The 19,142-nt window shown below is 40.2% G+C and overlaps 3 protein-coding genes across 17 annotated transcripts; 1 reads left to right on the forward strand and 2 right to left on the reverse strand.

Annotated features, from left to right (window-relative positions):
• Nucleotides 1-248: 248 nt before the first annotated feature.
• Nucleotides 249-3,608, reverse strand: LOC127378026 (serine/threonine/tyrosine-interacting-like protein 1). Of its 2 annotated transcripts, none has more exons than XM_051426480.1 (6): nucleotides 3,554-3,608; nucleotides 2,740-2,822; nucleotides 2,464-2,594; nucleotides 2,195-2,363; nucleotides 1,867-2,003; nucleotides 249-1,229 (listed from the first exon to the last, which is right to left on the reverse strand). In XM_051426480.1, the coding sequence occupies exons 2-6, from the start codon at nucleotides 2,808-2,810 to the stop codon at nucleotides 577-579; spliced, it is 1,161 nt and encodes a 386-aa protein (XP_051282440.1). In that variant the 5' UTR covers nucleotides 2,811-2,822; nucleotides 3,554-3,608; the 3' UTR covers nucleotides 249-576. The 2 variants fall into 2 exon arrangements, with proteins under 2 accessions (XP_051282440.1, XP_051282450.1); XM_051426490.1 differs by lacking the exon at nucleotides 3,554-3,608 and adding an exon at nucleotides 2,928-2,958.
• A 2,043-nt stretch (nucleotides 3,609-5,651) lies between these two features.
• Nucleotides 5,652-13,454, forward strand: si:ch211-248a14.8 (uncharacterized). Of its 4 annotated transcripts, none has more exons than XM_051424941.1 (5): nucleotides 5,664-5,824; nucleotides 7,520-7,579; nucleotides 7,933-8,134; nucleotides 10,731-11,031; nucleotides 11,151-13,454. In XM_051424941.1, the coding sequence occupies exons 2-5, from the start codon at nucleotides 7,554-7,556 to the stop codon at nucleotides 11,555-11,557; spliced, it is 936 nt and encodes a 311-aa protein (XP_051280901.1). In that variant the 5' UTR covers nucleotides 5,664-5,824; nucleotides 7,520-7,553; the 3' UTR covers nucleotides 11,558-13,454. The 4 variants fall into 4 exon arrangements, with proteins under 4 accessions (XP_051280908.1, XP_051280901.1, XP_051280885.1 ...); XM_051424925.1 differs by having other exon boundaries at nucleotides 7,520-7,572; XM_051424934.1 differs by having other exon boundaries at nucleotides 7,520-7,571; nucleotides 7,919-8,134.
• Nucleotide 13,455: 1 nt separating this feature from the next.
• On the reverse strand, nucleotides 13,456-19,116 carry ecd (ecdysoneless homolog (Drosophila)). 11 transcript variants are annotated; one of them, XM_051424898.1, is made up of 14 exons: nucleotides 18,917-19,116; nucleotides 18,422-18,647; nucleotides 18,218-18,335; nucleotides 18,035-18,122; nucleotides 17,719-17,897; nucleotides 17,179-17,371; nucleotides 16,824-16,952; nucleotides 16,533-16,658; nucleotides 16,277-16,362; nucleotides 15,981-16,084; nucleotides 15,316-15,571; nucleotides 14,881-14,948; nucleotides 14,598-14,791; nucleotides 13,456-14,512 (listed from the first exon to the last, which is right to left on the reverse strand). In XM_051424898.1, the coding sequence occupies exons 2-14, from the start codon at nucleotides 18,624-18,626 to the stop codon at nucleotides 14,276-14,278; spliced, it is 1,983 nt and encodes a 660-aa protein (XP_051280858.1). In that variant the 5' UTR covers nucleotides 18,627-18,647; nucleotides 18,917-19,116; the 3' UTR covers nucleotides 13,456-14,275. The 11 variants fall into 11 exon arrangements, with proteins under 11 accessions (XP_051280858.1, XP_051280839.1, XP_051280848.1 ...); XM_051424879.1 differs by having other exon boundaries at nucleotides 18,422-18,650; XM_051424888.1 differs by having other exon boundaries at nucleotides 18,850-19,116.
• Nucleotides 19,117-19,142: the final 26 nt, after the last annotated feature.

Genomic DNA, 19,142 nt, shown 5'->3' on the forward strand with positions numbered 1-19,142 from the left:
TAATCTCACCCAGCCAAATCTCACAGCATGCCCTGTGTAAACACTACAGGCTGTATATGTCTGTGATAAACACTGGGAATTTGCCAGCCTCCTTTCAGTTTTTAAATACTTTTCCACATGAATACAGTTCTACTACAGACTTCAGAGTATCAGAATATCATCGTCTCATGGAACAAAATTGAAGAAAAGAAACCTTTCTAATGTAAAATGTTATAAATACACTTTATTAATCAATGTATATCTTCTATTAACTATCACCAAGCAAAATGACATAACAGGGATTATATTATACTGAGTCACACAGAGGTCACAAAGTTAAACATCTGTATGATTATTGTTATTATTGAGGCATAGTGCAAGAAACACTGTGTGGGGGAGCTGAAGATTAATGTCAAACTTGTATGGGATATGTTTTTTCTTGCAGTACAAAATCCACCTCTGTTTGTTCAGTCTTATTTGACATTTTTCTCAATGTGAACTGTAGAAAAAAAAATATTATACACTTAATCTCAATGTGAACTGTAGAAAAAAAAAACATCCTGTCTGTCTTCCTTTCCATTCCCATTCTTACTCCAGTCATCGGCGGATGTCGTCCAGGGAGGTAAGTCTGCTCCCAAACAGCTGCTCCTCATAGGTCAGCAGCTGACGCAGGAAGTTCACGTTGGGTGCCGTGCATGCCCTTCTCTCCTTCAGCCAGCGCAGGGCATGAAGCAGTGACCAGCGTCGATGCTCCATGAGGAAGGCCAGCGTTAGTGCTGAGCTGCGACTCCTGCCCAGACTACAGTGGACCAGAACGCGTCCGGCAGGCTCAGCCTTCAACGCAGCATTGATGAACCTGGATGCCAGGGGCAATGCCTCCACCAGGTCCTGCTGGGAATCATCGCTCAGACGCAGCCTCAAGTAGCACAGCGTGTTGGGGAAGGCATCAGGGCAGTTGGCAGTGGCATTGACCACATGTGTGATGTGCAGGTTCTTGATTATGCGGTAGTCAGAGGCGTGGGAGACCGAGCCCTGGTAGAGAGCTCCTTCCAGGATCTCTGAGGGGTAGATGGTGAGGGTGTGCCGCTCAGGTTCCAGCAGGACCATGCGGGGCGTGCAGAGGAAAGGGTAGAGGACATTGAAGGCTGAATATCCCCCCAGCAGGATGACAGGGTCCATTCCCAAAGCACTGAGCTGGAAGAAACAGCGATGGAGGTCTGGGGAGTCTGTCCTGGCCTTCACACTGCCCACTGAGCACAGAGAAGAGACATAGAAACAGTAACAGAACACAGACAGGGAGAAAACACCAGTACAACCAGACAGTCAGGACGCTTCCAGCAAGCCTAAGTCTACAGCCATGGCTCTGTGAGGCTGTACTTACAGTGACTGTACGTACATGCTCACAATGACAATGCTAACATGCTGATGCTAAGCAGATATAATATCTAATTTTTTAGCATGTTAGCAATCTAACATTTGCTGTTGGCACAAAGTACAGCTGAAGCTGATGGGATTGTCATTAGTTTTACAGATATTTATCTTTATCCTGTAACAAATTATTGGACAAATTAGAATTTTGACCTGCTGGTGGTGCTAGAGCAAAAGTGAGGGGATCACCAAAGTCCAACTCTGGGAACCCTGAATGTTTGTGGAAAATTGTATGGCAATCCATCTCATAGTTGTTAACATATTTCAGTTTGGACCAAAATGATGGATCGACTGACCAACAGACTAAGATCACCATCTCTAGAATCATGCCACATAGCAAAAAATATGTTTTACTGGATTAATGATACCTCATTAATATGTTTATATAATATTTGTCTTTTTGTGAGAGTACATAAGTGTATTTGTGTGTATCCTCAGGGCTGAATGTGTATTGCTGACCTGGGCTGCATCCTTCCTCTGCATACAGCAGTATTATAGAATACTTCTGCAGCTCTATACAGCTGATCAGACAGCCCAGCTCAGGGTGGATCACCGTCACAGCGGCCCGTGCTGTCACCACGTGACTTTCCTTGTACCTAAAACACACATTAATTCACAAATATCCGAACACATATAGATTATGTATCATAACTGCAACAGCCTCTTTACACTATGTTTTTCTATAGCACTATACATTTCCTAAAAGATGAGGTAGGCGATATTCTATATTTGTTTTATATTCAACAAAATTCCATGAAAACACTAAAACCATCCATGCAGGACCCACCTCTCTGCGCTGCGACAGTCAAGGATGAGAATATAATAAGGATCATACAAGGCGGGCTGGCCTTCCTCTGCGTTCAGCAGGTTGTATACTTGCTGTGGGGTGATGTAGCCTCGCTCTACACAAGCTGTTTCTGGGAGAGCGGGAACTAGCACCTCCTCTGGCTCACACACTGTATGCAGGCAGAAGAAATGTCTGTGTGTAGTTGTGTGTGTAAAGCATTTTTTGTGCGTAAAGACGGAGAGACTTGGAGGTAAAAATACTCCCTTTACCTTTGTTCCCAATAGGTATTATGGAGGAATGGTCACTGTCTGTACTATTGACCTCCCTGTCACAGATGCTGCTCACAGTTTGGGATGTGTTGACAGGCTCTCTGGAGGCAGTTCTACAACTGTTATTCACTCTGACACAGAGACACATACACACAGGGAAGTGCAATCTAAAGACATGAATACAGCAACATTACAGGAGACTAAACACAAAACCAATGTATGATGACTCCCCAATGCACATTTTTACAAGTACAAAAAAACAGCAGAACTCTTTACCTGGACAGTACTACGCCCATCTCGTTTAAGTCATTTGACAGATGCATCAGCTGTCCCCACCAGCCCTTCATTAGAAGAACATGCTATACCAAGAAACAAAGCGACAATGTTGAAAGACTAACTTAAAAAATATTCTCCCTAAAAGCCCAACAGGAAGTAACAAGGTAAAAAGATTTTTAAAAACCCACTATGCACTATTTGTTGTAGCTGTGATTCTTACTCAGCCCCTCTTCAGCCTCACCCTTAATTTAGCTGGTGGTCTTGGAAACCCAGTAACGGTTAAGTGCTCTAGAGGGCCACATGGTAGCTGGCTGTGACAGGTGACGGAGGAGAGACCTGGATAGGAGTCCTACTTCACCCAAATTAACTCCCAATAGCTGCAGTGTACACGGTAATTTGTTCAGGACAAGGTTTCAAGCTTTGCTTAAAACCATACAAAGATTACGGCAGCATTTAAATAACAGAAAGAAGAAAGGAATAAGGTAGGGTAAAAGTACATATAGCAGGGTATATATTGATAAACCTTGATACTTTTGGGGTTGCTACATGAAAGCATTGAACTGAATATATAAAATATTAATTTGATCCTTCAATAAAATGTGATTTCACAAACTTGCTAAGATAAATTCATCCATGATAACAACATACTGTCTCAGAAACACAATAACCAATGTATTAACAATAACTAAACTATTTCTGACAACTTATAAATCCCATATAAATATCCCCATCACACTGCATCCTCCACACCGATACAAAAGATTTTAACCTCATCCTAGCTGCCTCATTGAAATATTGAAGTTTTGAATCTTACTGTATGTTTTGCAGTGCCCCTCAGTTGTCACTCTCAGCCATGTCATCACCTCTCCTCCACCTTCACGTCACTTATTCTTCACTTTCCTTTAGCCACAGCCTCTCCACCCCTTAACCCCTTCCCTCCTCCCAAACCACTGCCACCTCCCCATTACCCCCAGTTTCCTCACAGCTCCCTTCGAGATGTTTTGTGGTCCTCTTGCTGTTTATGATTACGACCTCCCATGAACCACTGTTGAACCCGGTCGCTGTCTGTTTATGGATGTAGGTTCTTGTTTCCAGCAAGTGAGTCAACAGGCTTCAGTATGCATCATATATCAACCAGACAAACTTAATTCAACATTCAACTCAATGCAGCTGGTCTGGTGCATTATACTGCTCCTGCTAATGCTCTGGTCCATGACATGTCCACTCTATGTTCTGTTAGTGTCAGATGTGTCACACTACAGCCCACATATTCCCATAAAGACAATATTATTGCTACTCCTAGTACAGATCATGAATTCAGGTATGTAGATAGACAGATAGAGTACTTGACTTAATGTCATTGCAGTGTTACAGCAGCCAACATATGGACACTAGAAGAGGCAGATTTAAAAAGTATGTGTAGGGCAGTGAAGGAAGAAATGTTTGTATCCTTTACTTAGGTAAATACTACAACTACAATTAAAAATACTCTAAAAAGTAAAAATATAAAAGTCATACCTTAAAAATGTTACTAAGTAATACTGCAAAGTATTACTTACAATGTTAAAAGTACTTGTCATGTAGAGTAACCCCTTTCAGAGTGTCATTATGTTTTATGATTAATTAATACTGATACAGCGATATATAAACAACACTTTAATACTGTAGTTGGTTGAGGTTTAACTGCTTTATATACTGTTGGGCACTGGGGACCCTACAGGGCTTTTCTCCACAGGGAGGGCACCCTAGAGGTGTAGTAAAAAGACAGTAACTTTGGAAATATCCATCTGGTTTGATTGACTGGATGGTGTCTGGCTCCCAGACTGCAGTCCACCTATTAGTGACCTCAGTAGGGATGGAGAAAGGGGATGGCTGGTTTGCTAACAATGACCCTCAAATCACCTGAGTGTAATTCTGCGTTCCAAACCTGGTGTAGAGAATGACTGAGGAAATATAAAAAATATCTAATTTTGAAGAAATTGTGTTTTCAAAAATATCTTCTTGTCATTATTTTATTTTATTCATACTTGTTATTCCCACAAACAAAGCTTTGTGAGAGAAGGTTATGTGTCTACCAACATCAAAACAGAGCATGACTGCCCCCTGCTGTCCTTGTGAGTTTATTGTATTTTTCATTTAAGGTGCACACCAGAATACATACAGTGTACACACAAATATACACAATTATTTCCACATATCAGTGTACACAAATCATACGTATCAGTGTGCTTACATTTTATTGTTGGTAGTAGAGTCATGACAGAAAGCCCTCTGCATCTTACAGGCTTGTTGCTGCAATACTCTGGATCCATCAGAGGCCCCCATGCAGGCTGCTACTGTGTTTGTCTGAGCTCCACAGTGCCAGACCTCCATCCTCTCAGTCTGATGAGTCTATTTACTTAAGCCACCTCTTTACTCATGCAGCCATGTGGCTCTGGGACTCCATGATGTCCTCATGGAGCCTGTGTGCTGTGCAGCCACAGGGAAAGGCCAGGGGAGGGGAAAGGGAACATAAAGCTGTGGAAGAAAAAGTGTCAGGAATGTCACAAACAGGTGTTAAAGCTGGGCGTGAAAAAAACAGAGCCAGGTTTACTCTCACACCAGCAGAGGGCATATCAATAAAGTCAGGAATGTCAAATCCATTTTAGATGGATAACACAGTAACGAGGCCGGTGAAATTCCTCTCATGAGGCTGCTACTCCTCACTATCTCAGATTATGTGTAATAAAATGTGTGAGCAAACACAGATACCTTAATGGATTCCACAGATGTTGTTTACCTCCGTTTACCTCCGGAGAAACAGACGTTTAATAACTGTCCACCTAGATTGCTTCTTTAATTATAGGAAGACAAACAGACGAGGACCAAAGTCCATCTGAGGGAAACAGGTGAGTTGAGTGTCCACAGCAGAGAGCAGCAGAGAAGAGAGCGGCTCATTCAGCAGGACGGTGGCAGGGACATGTTGGACAATATGATTACAAACCTTTAGTAATGGTAGTCGTATGAGCGAATGGCACTGACAGCCGGGCAGAGGGAATGGTTGGCGTCTGATTATTTAATATGACTTTATGAGGAATTCCAGATGGTGAGTAAAGTTTCTCTCGCGCTTTGCTCCCGGTTTCCTGCTTCTATCCGAATAATGAATTACTGTAGGACTATATATTTACATAAGTGCACACAGCTTTGTGTTACAAGTAGGCTATGCCATTTCCGATGTTAGATTAAGGGGAATTAGTATAAGCAATGCAGGTAGGCTATTAAGTGGGTCTACTATCTTACATAACTTTTAGGCCATATACTGTCATTTTTATTGGTGACTTTTGTTAAGGCTACATTCTTGAAATGTATTTAACTTTTCAACAAAAAAAATTCAAAAAATACGTTTTTGCAATATAACTATTTTCATAGTTATAAACCAACTGTAATTCGTGTAATTCTCGATATAGGCTGGATAGCCAGTATTCTATTATTTAGCCCATATAAGATTATTTCAGCATGTTTATATTCATAGTGATTTTAATAAATGATGTCCTACATTTCCTGACTCATAATTAACTGGGTTATCAAGAGAGATTTGCCTTGCAGCAGACACCCCCATCAATAAAACTGAATTTAAAAACAGGGAAGGCTTTAAATTATCCTCTCAGTTTACAGTGTAATTATTTGCAGGTCTACACACACTCCACAGACTCTATGTGTCATTTATTATATATAGTCAGTGATACATGGAGGTAGATGGGAACAAGATGTGAAGTTAGGGAATAAGGGGGTGACTCTGTGGGAACATAAAATGAATACTGTTGGTATTTTGACAGATAGTCTACCTATTCTGTTATTAAGGGGTATAATGTGATCTTCTCAGCAACAACACTGTACATTTGAGTGAATACGTTTTTGTTGTTGTAAAGTAGATCTACCTGCAGTATGAGGTAACACATTTAACTTGTAAGATTTCAACAGCCTGAGGTAGTTCAAATTTATGTGGGTTAACACTGTAACACTGTTGCCATTGTTGTTGGTAAACAGGAAGTAGAAAAGTGTTTTTTATGATGAGGAAGTTGTAGAAGATGGAAAAACTTTACAGTCTTTGCATAGTATGAAAATATAAATATGGATGAGCAATAGGTTGTTTCATAACTTTCAAACTCAGCATGTCTCTTCTAAAGGTAAACTAACTACGAACATTAACCCCGTTTGGGTGCATTATCTACACAAACATCTCTACAACGTTGCCACTCACTTCACCAGCAAACACTGTTTTTGGACACTTGTTTGCGATGGTCAGAGATGGGCATGCTTATAATAGGATAAGAACCTGGTAGTTAAAAATACTTACTGTATGTGTTGTTTTTTTTTAATTCCTCCAAAACACCAGACTGTTGCTCAAAAATGTAAAATGTATTTGTATGTAAAAATACAAATAAACAGTATAAATATTGTTTACATTAATACTCCTTTATTCCCTAACTTAACTTACATCTTGTATCCTTATTTACATGTATGTATTGGTAGGTACTGTACTTGTACACCATTAAAAAAATACACTGTACATTTGTACAAGTCAGGGGCTGTTTTGCAATGGTTCAAAATGAAGTCCTGAATATAAGACACTTTTTGTAATAGTTTTAGTGATCAGTATCTACTAGGCTACAGCAATAACAAGAGAGGGTGTTCTGACAGATGGTATTCCTTTCTGTTATTTGGAAGCTATATTGATTTTGTTACTGGTTTATGATCTTATAGTCATTTTGAATATCTCTTTTCCCCACGCTGACTCTAGATATCACTCCCAGCAGCGGCAACCTCTGCACAGAATGACAGCATGTTGTTTAGGTAAAAGGTAATCCTACTGGCTTTTACAAATGGCTATTTCTGCTATTCTGGGAACCAGTAAATTGAGAGCCAACTATATAGATATAACTTATATAGACAAACTTAATTGCATGCATGCAAATATTTAAACCTGTTATTCCTGAGGGCTGTTTTTCCTAGAGCTTATCTGTCACAAATCATTCTCCAGTTGGGGAGCATATAAAACATAAAGCTTAACATGTCAAACATTAGTTAAAGGACGAGCTTTTGAACTTTTCTGCAATTCTCGGAAACTATATTCACAGCTGTGTAAACTGGAAAATTGCACAAAAACCAAAATGTGATTGTTGTTGCATGATTCTTGTCTGTTTCTGTGTGCAGTTCAGGGAGGTGGAGGAGGGGATGCTGTGCCTCAGTGACAAAGAGTCTTTCATGCAGTCATACACTGAAGCCACTGGTTCCCACCCTCTTCCTTGTGGTCGTGGTGATATACGGACTGGCTGACAAACTACGAAACTTTGTGGCCAGTATCTTCATCCCGCAGTACCACTACCCGTATGCAGTGGCTCTCTGCTTTGCCCAGGTTGGTGCCTGTTGGCAATTCACATTTTAATTAGAGTTAATCCATCAAAAATGAAAGCACTGTTTGCTTACCACCCGCACATTTGTATTTTTTATTAATTCTGGAAAAGAGTGACAACACTGCTCACTATGGCTTACATGCTGTTTAGTTTACACAGAGTACTAAGTCCTGACAGCTGGGTTTTTCCCTATACTGCAATTACATGTACCTTTATCTCTGAAATAAACAAACAGCTGACACACTGCGTAGCTCCAATGTCCACTTATTTATTACACAGAGGTGACGTTTCAAGCACAACTTCTCTTCATTAGACTGTGTCATGCTCATTTCATGATTTGCTCACTTTCAGCTTAGCGCCTTTCTCAGTTTGAATGTGTGTGCATACTCCTATTTGTCTCATAGTAAAGTAACATTTATTTTTTTAAACCCATACATTCTTCATGTAGAAATGCTGAATTTAAAAAGTGATACTACTACTACTACTACTACTACTACTACACTTTTTACTACTGTAAAAGCAAAGTGTGACCATTAAAGATGTTTAATAATTTTATTGGGTAGTTGGTAATCACTGATACAGTTAACTTCATATCTATACAATGAAGTGTCGGCTGCTGGCTTTTGTAAGTCTGTCAGTGTTTGTGTGTGTGTGTGTGTGTGTGTGTGTGTGTGTGTGTGTGTGTGTGTGTGTGTGTGTGTGTGTGTGTGCTAGTTTGAAGGACAGGGCATGTGGTAGTGTTAGGGTTGCTGCTGGTGGTGGGGGTGTTGATGAAATACTTGTGCATGATAGATGTTTAACCGAACGGCTGACCTGAGAACTGATATGTAAATGTGCCCCCGTACAAAGGTCGAAATAACTAACGACGGAGCTTCGTGAATTGCCGTTGTTTAAACGTACACACTGACCTTGAGTGTGATTTGTTGTGGGTCTAATGTATGTGCGTTAAAGATAGGGTTTCTGACAGTTTTTACGTTGCACTATAGTAGCACACACACTAAGATTTACAAGGTTTGAAGTAGAGACAGCGGAAGGGGCTGTAAAGACTGAATGACTGCAGGTTACCACTGCTTCTAGTCCAGAGGTTAAAGTCGCATTTTGTCCACATGGCATATTGCTTGATGTCATCAGTGCATCACAGTAGTTGGCAAGTTGCAAGCCCAGGATTTCTCATTCATTCAATAGAAAATAACTTTATTAGCCTCTAGCTTCTCAACATAATAAAACAAATAATAATAATGATAATAATAATAATAATAATAATAATAATAATAATAATAATGATAATAATAATAAATTTATTTGTATAGCACTTATCTAAACAAGATTACAAAGTGCTTGACAATGAGATAACAACAAACAAGAAAAATAAAATATAAGCAGGGTGCGAACAACAGTGGAGCCAGATCGGCTCCTCTTAATGAGAAATGATTTGTTAAAAATTTAAGGGGGTCCCTAAAAAATATCAGCCCCTCCAAAATATATTTTAAAATGACTGATTACTTTCTTTCTTTCTTGCGATGATTGTTGTTTTTGGGTTTTTTTTAAGTTATTTGTTGGCCCTTTTGTTGGCCTCATTTTTATAGAGACAGCTGTAGAGTGACAGGAATGGTGGGTGGAGAGAGAGGGGATGACACGCAGCAAAGGGCCGCAGGTCGGACTCGAACCCCAGCCGCTGCAGCAACTCCGCACAAAGTGAAATAGTTTATTAAAAATTGAATTCAACAAATTCCAGTGAGCCAATAATTCAGTGAATTTGCAATAACTGTTGCGATCGCAACTTCCTGGATGGAGTGGAACATACTATTTTTGCCAAGCATTTCTATTTTTGGATTATGTGTAAACTTACTATTGATGTATGATTTGTGCACGAGGCTGACTCATCACTAATTCACTTTAAACACAATACTTCTGTTCTTGCCATCGCCATTGAAGCGTGGCAGCCCAATATCATTCACTTATCAGCCTTATCTCCTTGGGCAGGGACTTACAGAGTGTAGGGGCCCTGACGGCAAAAGCCTGATCACCCTTAGTCACCAGCCATGACCTAATAAAACTAATAATAAAAATAAAAATAAAAATAAAAATAAATAAATTGATAAACTTAGAAAACAAAGTACAGTGATACAGATTATGGCTGCAACCAACAATTATTTTCCTTGTCAATTAATCAGATCAGATGTGAATGATTAGCTGATTAATTCAAAAAATTATTAATTAATTAAAAATTGTTGTCAATTAATTGTATATCTCTTTGCTAACTAATTTAAATGACTAATCATCTCAACTAAATAGATGTCAGCACATTATTGGTTTGCATCATTTGTCCAACATTTAAAATAAATGTCAAAAATGTAATAAAGCACCAGCTTTAAAACTCTTTTATTTAAATTGTGCTTTTGGGGCCCTCGAATAATCTCAAGAGATACAGGAGTTACTACGCTTAATGCTTTCCACCATCTGCACTGAATATTGGTCACCCACATGAGTTGTAGTGACTGGTTTGCTATTAGCGTCAGATCATCAGACTTCCGCTTTGTATTTGAGCCTTTAGTTCTGATATATACTGTAACTCTTTATATTGATTGTCTTTTCCAGGTCCTGATCTCTCTCTTAGTCTTAAATCTCCTCCATGTCCTGAATCTGGTGCCTCTGAAGCCTTACTCCCGGTCCCTGGGTGAGAGGTTGCTGGTGCCGGCTATCTGTAACAGCATCCATGCCGTGATGGCAATGTGGGCCAAGGCTAGCTGCTCATATGCCGGCCTCTACCCCCTCACCCTGCCTCTGCTGCCCATAGTAACTGTGGGCTTTAGTGTCTGCATGAAGCTGGCATCCCCACCATCTATCCACATCTCTGTTCTGATTTCCATTCTGAGTGGGACATCTTTTGTCATCACAGGTAAAAAGGATAGATGTTATTTAGAGGTGAAACTTGAGGTTCTTCACTTCAGAACAAATTGACCTCTAATCGAGTCTCTCTATCTATCTATCTCTCTTTGTCTCTCTCTCTCTGTACAGTCTCCCATGGTCTGGCAGGTATCGAGCCTCTGGAGTACATGTATGCACCTCTGGCTTTAATCCTCCACAGTTTGTCCCTGACTTGGCTGGCTAAGGTGTCTGAGGCTGAGCTCCACCACCCCCCTGATGCCCAAGCCTCCATTTTTGACATCTACTACACCCAGCTGGTCAACCAGAGCTGGGTGTTGGGCCTCCTGTGGCTGCTGCACCCGGACAGTCCCTGGCAGGTGCTGAGTCGAGGCAACTGGCACAGCTTGCTGTTCCATGGATACCTGCTCGCCATTCTCCTGCTAGGGATGGTACTGAACTTCCTGGTCGGTATATCAGCTCTGTGTGTCTCCCCGCTAGCTGCTGCAGTGCTACACTCAGCGAAGCAAATGGGACAGCCGCTTTTACACCTTTTGTAGTTTTGAAAGGACTGAGAAAAATGATGACTGTTCTGTAGTGTTTCAACGCGACAGTGTATTTTAATGCACATCATTGACCACAGCGTCCTTTTATTCTTTGGAGAAAAGCAAGTTCAACTTTGTTTCTTCCATTCACAGTTACATAACTTGTGCTACTGAGGCACTTTTCCTTACATAATATGGTCATATAATAACAATTTAATATAGTCAGTTGAAAGTGTCAGCAGAAAAGCAACCTGCATTGAAGTAACTGCAACCATGATAGCATATAAAAAGCTAATGATTTACAATCGAGTCCAAAAGTCTAGAGACCAGTTTTTATCTTTTTATTAATCAATCCTCACCAGTGTTCACAGATAGATACTTTCTTATTGCCATGCAACAGTGTTGGTGGTAATTGTTTTGATACATGCATGCATGGTAGCTCAGTTCCAGTGCAAAAAGAAAGAGAGAAAAGAAAACAAGCAAACGGCTGCCTAAACGACAACGCGCACAAAAACACATAATGTGAAAATATGTACAGTGAATACGTTTGATATGTACAGTTCAGTTCCCCAGAAAATCGAGGTCAGATCAGAACTACTTTACTAAGATTACGTGGTTTTGAAATGACATAAATGAAGACATTTAGATTAGTTACATATTTATTATAACTACTAACACATCCTGCATATAGCCTCAATACATATCTTTTTTTTAAGCAATTGAGCACCAGCATCTGTAAAGGACTGGGCTCAGTATACCCAAATCATCTGAACACCCAACCACCTAAATTATCTCCTTGTTCCAGTTCGGTGAAGAACATTAGCTACTTTTTAACAACAATGATAGACAGACCTGTGACCTATGGCAAAACCAGCTCTTCGACAATGAAACAAGTACAAAATAAGCAGCATGGGTCAAACAATACTGGCTTTCTCTTAGAGGTAAAGGTGAGAGTAATATAGTGCAAATGTCAAGAATATTTGTATATATGTATATTCATGAGTAAATTTGAGGAGAATTGTAGATTGTTTTTATAGTGATAGTGGACACAGTGTTAGACCCAACACTATAGTATTATGTGACATAATCTACTCATCAGTATTGAAGAGGTTTAAACTTTCATGTTTTATTGGATGAATTAGATGCTGAAGTTCTGTGGAAGTTGTCCTTGAATGATTCTGACATTTTTTTTCAGATGAGAAGGGATAACGAGGAAGACTGGGTTGTTCATACTTCATCATGACTTTATCATGTTTACTTAACAGAGTTTAAATAATAATTAAACAAAGACTCTAAACAAAAACAAAAACACTAACAAGGTTTGTGGACATTGCCCTTGAATGAATCCGACCACTACGGTTTATCAGATGAGAAGGGATAGTGACTCATTTCTACATAGAGTCTACATTAAGTTATTATCAAAATGACATTGTGCCGTAATGTAAGAATATGCTTTTATTATTATTTAATTAACGTTGATGTATGTTTATGTATTACATTTAATATCTTACTATTTCACATGCTTAAAGGTCCCCTCCAGGCATGTATTAGACATATACTGCATACAAATAGTCTGCTTGGAACAATCATTTCTTGTTTTTCCCGCTGCAAAGAAAAGTATAATTTTCACATTAAAATCCTTAAAAAGGAATCTTCTACCTCATTAGAAAATCAAGAATCTATGAATATGCACATTGGCTCCACAAATCAGAGAACTTTTCCACTTTCAGCAGATGAACGAGAAAACCTCCTTCTAGTGTCAAACTTTGCAGATACATCATTCTGCACAGTGAAAAAATATTTTTGAGTGGAGGGGGACTTTAATCAAGCACAGTGATAAAAATGTTGAACTACCTGATGATGGTGCACCAAAGAGAACCTGTATGCTTTTAATAAACTGAAATGACACTGACTTTATTTCTGAAAATATTTATTCTTTTTTTAACAACCAAATGCAAGTGCTGTCCAAAACCACCAACGGTGAACACATACCGACATCACACAAAGCAGCTTGTATCAAAAATCTAAATGCTTAAGTTATACGTTGCACTTTCAGTATACAGTGATTTTCAATCAAACAGTTCAGTGAGTGAGTTCTGTAGTAGTCCTGCTTCATCCTGCCTCAGGCTTTGAAGCTAAAATGTGCTCTCTCTCCATCATACATAGTTGATGGGGACATATCAAAAATGTAATTTAGCAATTTCCAGGTTAATATGGACCAAACAATCTTAATAATTGTATTCTTACATTATGATAATAATTTTTTATTATCATAATTAGAATTTTAAAATGGATATTTTGTGTTTTTTTTTCAAATCAGTGATATTTTAGGTTTATCTTGTGCACATGTATGAGCTTTCTTTCCTTTTTCTGTATTGTGTATTTAATATTAACTGTAAACTACAAACAATGCATGTTTAAACACATTCAAAAAGATCGGTTTTATAGTACAGGAAATGCACCCAATGTGTTTTTCTTTCCTGAAGAATACAGTTTTTACAGTGCACATATTAAGTTTCAATGAGAAACATTAACTGTAAAACAAACCATGTTTGTTTACAATAAAAGCGCTACGGGACGAGTGCTTTACAAACAGAAGTACTGTCAGTGTAATAAAGGCATTCTGCTACCAGCTTTAAGAGAAGCCTCCTCAACTGTAGATGCTGGTCCTTGCTGCATGTTTGAACCGGCCATATGTTGCCTCATTCGCTATCTGTGTCTACTTCTTGTCCTTTATGAGGGGTCAGAGTTGGGTGGTAGGTGTATACCAAGACTCTGCAGCAGGTTAGAAGCTGGTCCGGCCAGTCCGGCCTGGCAGCTGAGGGACTCCAGCAGGTTTGTGACCAGATTGAGATCGACGTCAAGAGGCTGGATCTCCTCCTCCGTCTCTTCAACCCCTCCATGTGCAGGGAGATGGTCTGTGGCTGAGGGATGATTGGAGCCATTGCCGAGGCCTGTCTTGTTGAAATTCTGCAGAAAGGACAAATGTAGAAGAAGTTTTGTAACTACATTCAGGATGACAAGTGAATTATTTCACCTAAAGGGTGTATTTTACCCTCACATTGAAGCTTTGTCCTATATTAGTGCTCATCAACTCCTCATCCATTTGGTCCATGTATCCTCTGAGACCGTCCAAAGTTTCTGTCCCGTTCATCTCTGCGTGACCAGAGGACCCCTCTTCTTTCTCTTCCTCTTCCTCATCATCATCATCATCTAGATCATCTGAATCTAGCTCTTCTTCATTGTTTCCTATAAAAATTGTGACAGATTCAGTAAAGAGAGGAATATGTGGGGAGTTTTTGCTAGTTGTTTTTCCTAACTTCATAACTTCTACATACCGAGCAGTCTGTCCACTGCGTTGGACATGGAATCAGGATCAAAACTAAAAGGCTGAGTTGAACTGCTCCTGGAATAAAGTAAAACAATGTAAAACCTGGAATGAAAAACTGTTGGTGGGACAATGCACATATAAATACATTAGCTTAACAGGCAAGAGTTTGAATGCAGCAGCAGGGGGAGACCATGAAGAGAAAATGACGCATGTGTTACACCCAACTAGACATTAAAATCACAATTTATACCTTGGTTAGATTTACTGTACTCCAACATGTGTGGGTGAGTTCTTCTTTTCATTACCTTTTACTATCATATGGAAAATAAATACACAAACGATCCTTAGTCATTTTATTCATTGACCCAAATGTGCCTTTCGATGATCTTGGTTAAATACTGTTAAAATGAATCAGGCGTGGTGGCCAGATAGTCAGTCTCACCAGGGCAGTTCAGCACCCTCATGAGACGACACGGCATTGAGGAAGTTCTTCATCCCCTGACTGACTGCCACCAGGCTGTAACCGGCCTCCTTTCCCTCCCTTTCCTCCATCTCCTTCCTCCTCTCCTCTGCACCGCCGACATGGTCTGTCTGTTTGTCGGAAGTGGAGTTTGGGCTGCCAGCAACAGCTCTCTCACCACTCCTCTCCTGCAACATACGCTCCAAATCCTGAGCTGTGATATCCAGCCAGCTGTCACCTGGAGATAGACACAAAGAAAAACTAATTATGGGAAATGGTTGAAAGAGAGACAGGGTAGAGAATGGAGGAGGCATACCAAAAAGGACAGAAACTGAAAAGGAATTGGCAGACAGCACCAAATCCGAGCTGGCAGAGACAGACAAAGGCAATGTTTACTTTCTAGCAAGGTCATATAAGTCTTAAGTAAAATCTCCAGACAGACTTCACCATTAGGATATATGTAAAAGTCGACCATGTTGAGTAAATTACACTAAATAGATATGGACCTCTTCTTTGTACAGGAAATATGAATAATGTACACACAAATATGTCTCATTAATTATCACTTATACCTTGGTTAACAGTTTCTAAGTTTCTATGCTCAGACGTTACAAATGTAAATGAACAAGATGTATATTTTCACTCACTGTCCTCTTGGGGGAGCTGTGACTCTTGTTTCTTCAGCTCCTCCAAGTTGACTGGATTGCAGCTGTGCAGCAGCTGGAGAACCTCTTCGCCTGGGGACAAGGCACTGAGACACAGCACACAATAGGTACATTCAGACAGATACATTGGGACTTCACAGGCAGGCATATTCACACAGTGTTAGAGACACACACACACACACACACACACACACACACACACACACACACACACACACACACACACACACACACACACACACACACACACACACACACACACACACACACACACACACCTCGATTTTGAGGCGACAGACTGTTTGAAGAAGTTCTCCCCAGATCTTTTCAGTTCACGGTACCGGGCCGATCCTTCCATTTCTCCCTGCATTTGACAACAATAAGATCAAAAACTTTGAATTTCTGGAAAATGTGGAAAATGTTGACTGTATCCCACCTTTAGCAATGTGTGCTTTTACATCCAACCTACTATTCCAGGTGAAGCTAAGTAGCTACCCTTCCTCTTGACCTCACCGTACAAAAAGTGTGACTAACCCGGAAGTAGCCGTTCCTTATCAGACTGTCCATGAAGCCTTTCCACTGAGGGTTACAACTGACGGGGGCATCGGGCTCTGATGAAGGCAACTGGCACTTAGAGCACAGGATCTCAAAGCCATGGGCCTGGGAGTGAGACACGCACACACAGAGAGGCAGACATTTAATCAAATACAAAACTATAAACCCTCATTAGAGGTCACCTTGCATCCTACTGTGCCTAATAAACGCATATTTGTATTCATCCAAAGGAAGGATCAGGATGAAGAGTAAACACAGATGATGGCTGACCAGTTTCATGCCGAGCTCATGGGCTTTGTACTGGGGATGAGAGTGAGGAGGCAGAGTGAAGCCGCTCCTACGGTCTGGGGTGAACTGTTGCTGCTGCAGCTGGGCGTACAGGCAACGCGTGAATGTCACCTAGAAATACAAATAGAAGTACAATGTTACAGTTAAGACATTACACAAAATCTGAAACGTACTACTGAAAAACTGAAACACAAACAGTGATTACAGTATGAGCATGAAACAAACACTATTATAACACGACATAGACGCAATGTTTTTGAAATAAGAATATTTCCTTTAAAAGAGCTTCTTCTTTGTGCCTAGAACGCTACAATCATGAATCTTTCAGTGTGTTTACCGAGGTGAGGACTCGCGTATCAGGAGGAAAGGTCTTGAAGCTTCGACACGCCTGCAGATCTACTGGATCCCGCAGGTAGAAGGCCGACACTGCAGGGGCGACCAGGTCTGGTCGTTGTGCCAACACCATGGCAACGCCTGCAGGTATGAAGCAGTGGGCACGATGGAGGCCAGTCTTAATCTTCTCAGGGTACCTAAGGACAAAGTTTACATTGGTATGCTTTTTTTCATGTTTCACACATTTACAGTATCTGCTGATACCAGCCGGATACTCGTTGTATCCTCTTATATACAATATTTATGAGGCTGTTAAAGTATTCTCTTCTGCAACATTGTGGAAAACAAATATCCAACAATGATTCTGCACCTTGAAGCCTTGAATTCGGACATTTTGCTTTTAAACTTTAATATTCTATTTGATAGTCTCAGACAGACAATGATACTGAGGGTTGGGTCACAGCATTCATACTTGTCAATGATGTTGCATTTGAAACACATTTGTGGATTAAAAATAAACTTTTAACACATGAGGACCTCTCACCCTTCTAGTCGCTTCCTCAGGACTGAACAAATCTTGGGGCTTGCCTGACAGGCCTCTGGGTGGGTGGAGAGCAGTGCTAGAGCTTGTGCAACACTTGGTACCACACCTTTCGAGAGCCCCACTGTACTGGATTTGGAGGGACAGGGCAGAATATGCAACTCTCCCCTATAGAAGAAGACCTGCAAAGGAGAATGAGTAGGGAATGAAGGGTTTTTGTAAATACAAATGATGACAAAAGGTAGATGAAAGGGCCAACAAAAGACTATTACTTATAAAATAAAATCATCACATCTGCCTTCTTATCTGGTCAACTCACCCTGTTTTCACTGGTGTCTGGATTCAGCCACTTGGGAAGATAATCTGCTGCTTCAATCAGAAGAAACTCTCCGTCATTGTCTTCAACTCTTCACACACAAACATAAAATCGAAGTTAGAAGAAGAGAGGCAAATGACAAACCGCTTACACTGATCCATAAACTCAAAGCACATTTTGTCTCACCTGGCTGCCAACTGTGGGAACGCCTCTGTGATTTGCTGCAGGAGGTAAACAATAAACCACTCGTCCTCCACACTGTCCCCAAACTGAGTACTACCTCCAATGTGAGCAGGGACATCTTCTGTCAATAAAAAAAGAACACATATCCATTTCCAGTAAAGACAGACGGTACCAATATTTAAAATCAGGGTGTTGCCAACACTATACCTTTCTCAGGATGATACTTGAGGTTGAATGACTGGTGCTGCCAGATGTATTGTATCAGGAGTGGGGCAACCTTTGCCATGATCTCCTCTACCAGGTGTGTGAGATGTTCCTCAGTCTGCTGTGAAGGTGGGCCGTCTGGTTGGATGAAGAAGAGTTTGTACTGAACCACGTCCTCCTCCATCACTCTCCTCTGCAGGGCGTCCATTGGAGTAGTTTTTAAAAAGACCTGCTAAAAACACAGCAGGCTAAAGTCATACACTAACATATAGGTAGGGCATTTGTAGATTCGACTAGAAAGTAGGAGTGAAGTATTAGCATTAGTTAAAGGCTCAGTCAACTAACCGCAAAAATGTATTACTGTTCATATTCAAGTCAATCTCCTAAAAGTGTCAGTCAGTCTTACTTCGTCTTGTTTTTAAATGTCAGACCTTATATCAATGAAGTCCGCAAAGATTTCAATGAGAGAAAAATGAAACTTCTCTCATTTGTCCGTACGTTTCTATCACGCCATCTGTCTCTGTTTAGGTCCTACAGTGAATCCCACTCGACTAGCCCATTCGCGTAAAACATGAGTTCCTACATTTTATATTACCTAATTATTCGTTGTTCTACTGGATAAAAAAATAATATTTGTTATACAAAATGTACATCCAGAATATAGCGCGTTTCTACTCAATTTAATGAAAATAATTAATTACACAATGTGCGTTTTGAATTCAAC

This window comes from Dicentrarchus labrax, unplaced genomic scaffold (genome assembly GCF_905237075.1).
Source record: "Dicentrarchus labrax unplaced genomic scaffold, dlabrax2021, whole genome shotgun sequence".
NCBI lineage: Eukaryota > Metazoa > Chordata > Actinopteri > Moronidae > Dicentrarchus > Dicentrarchus labrax.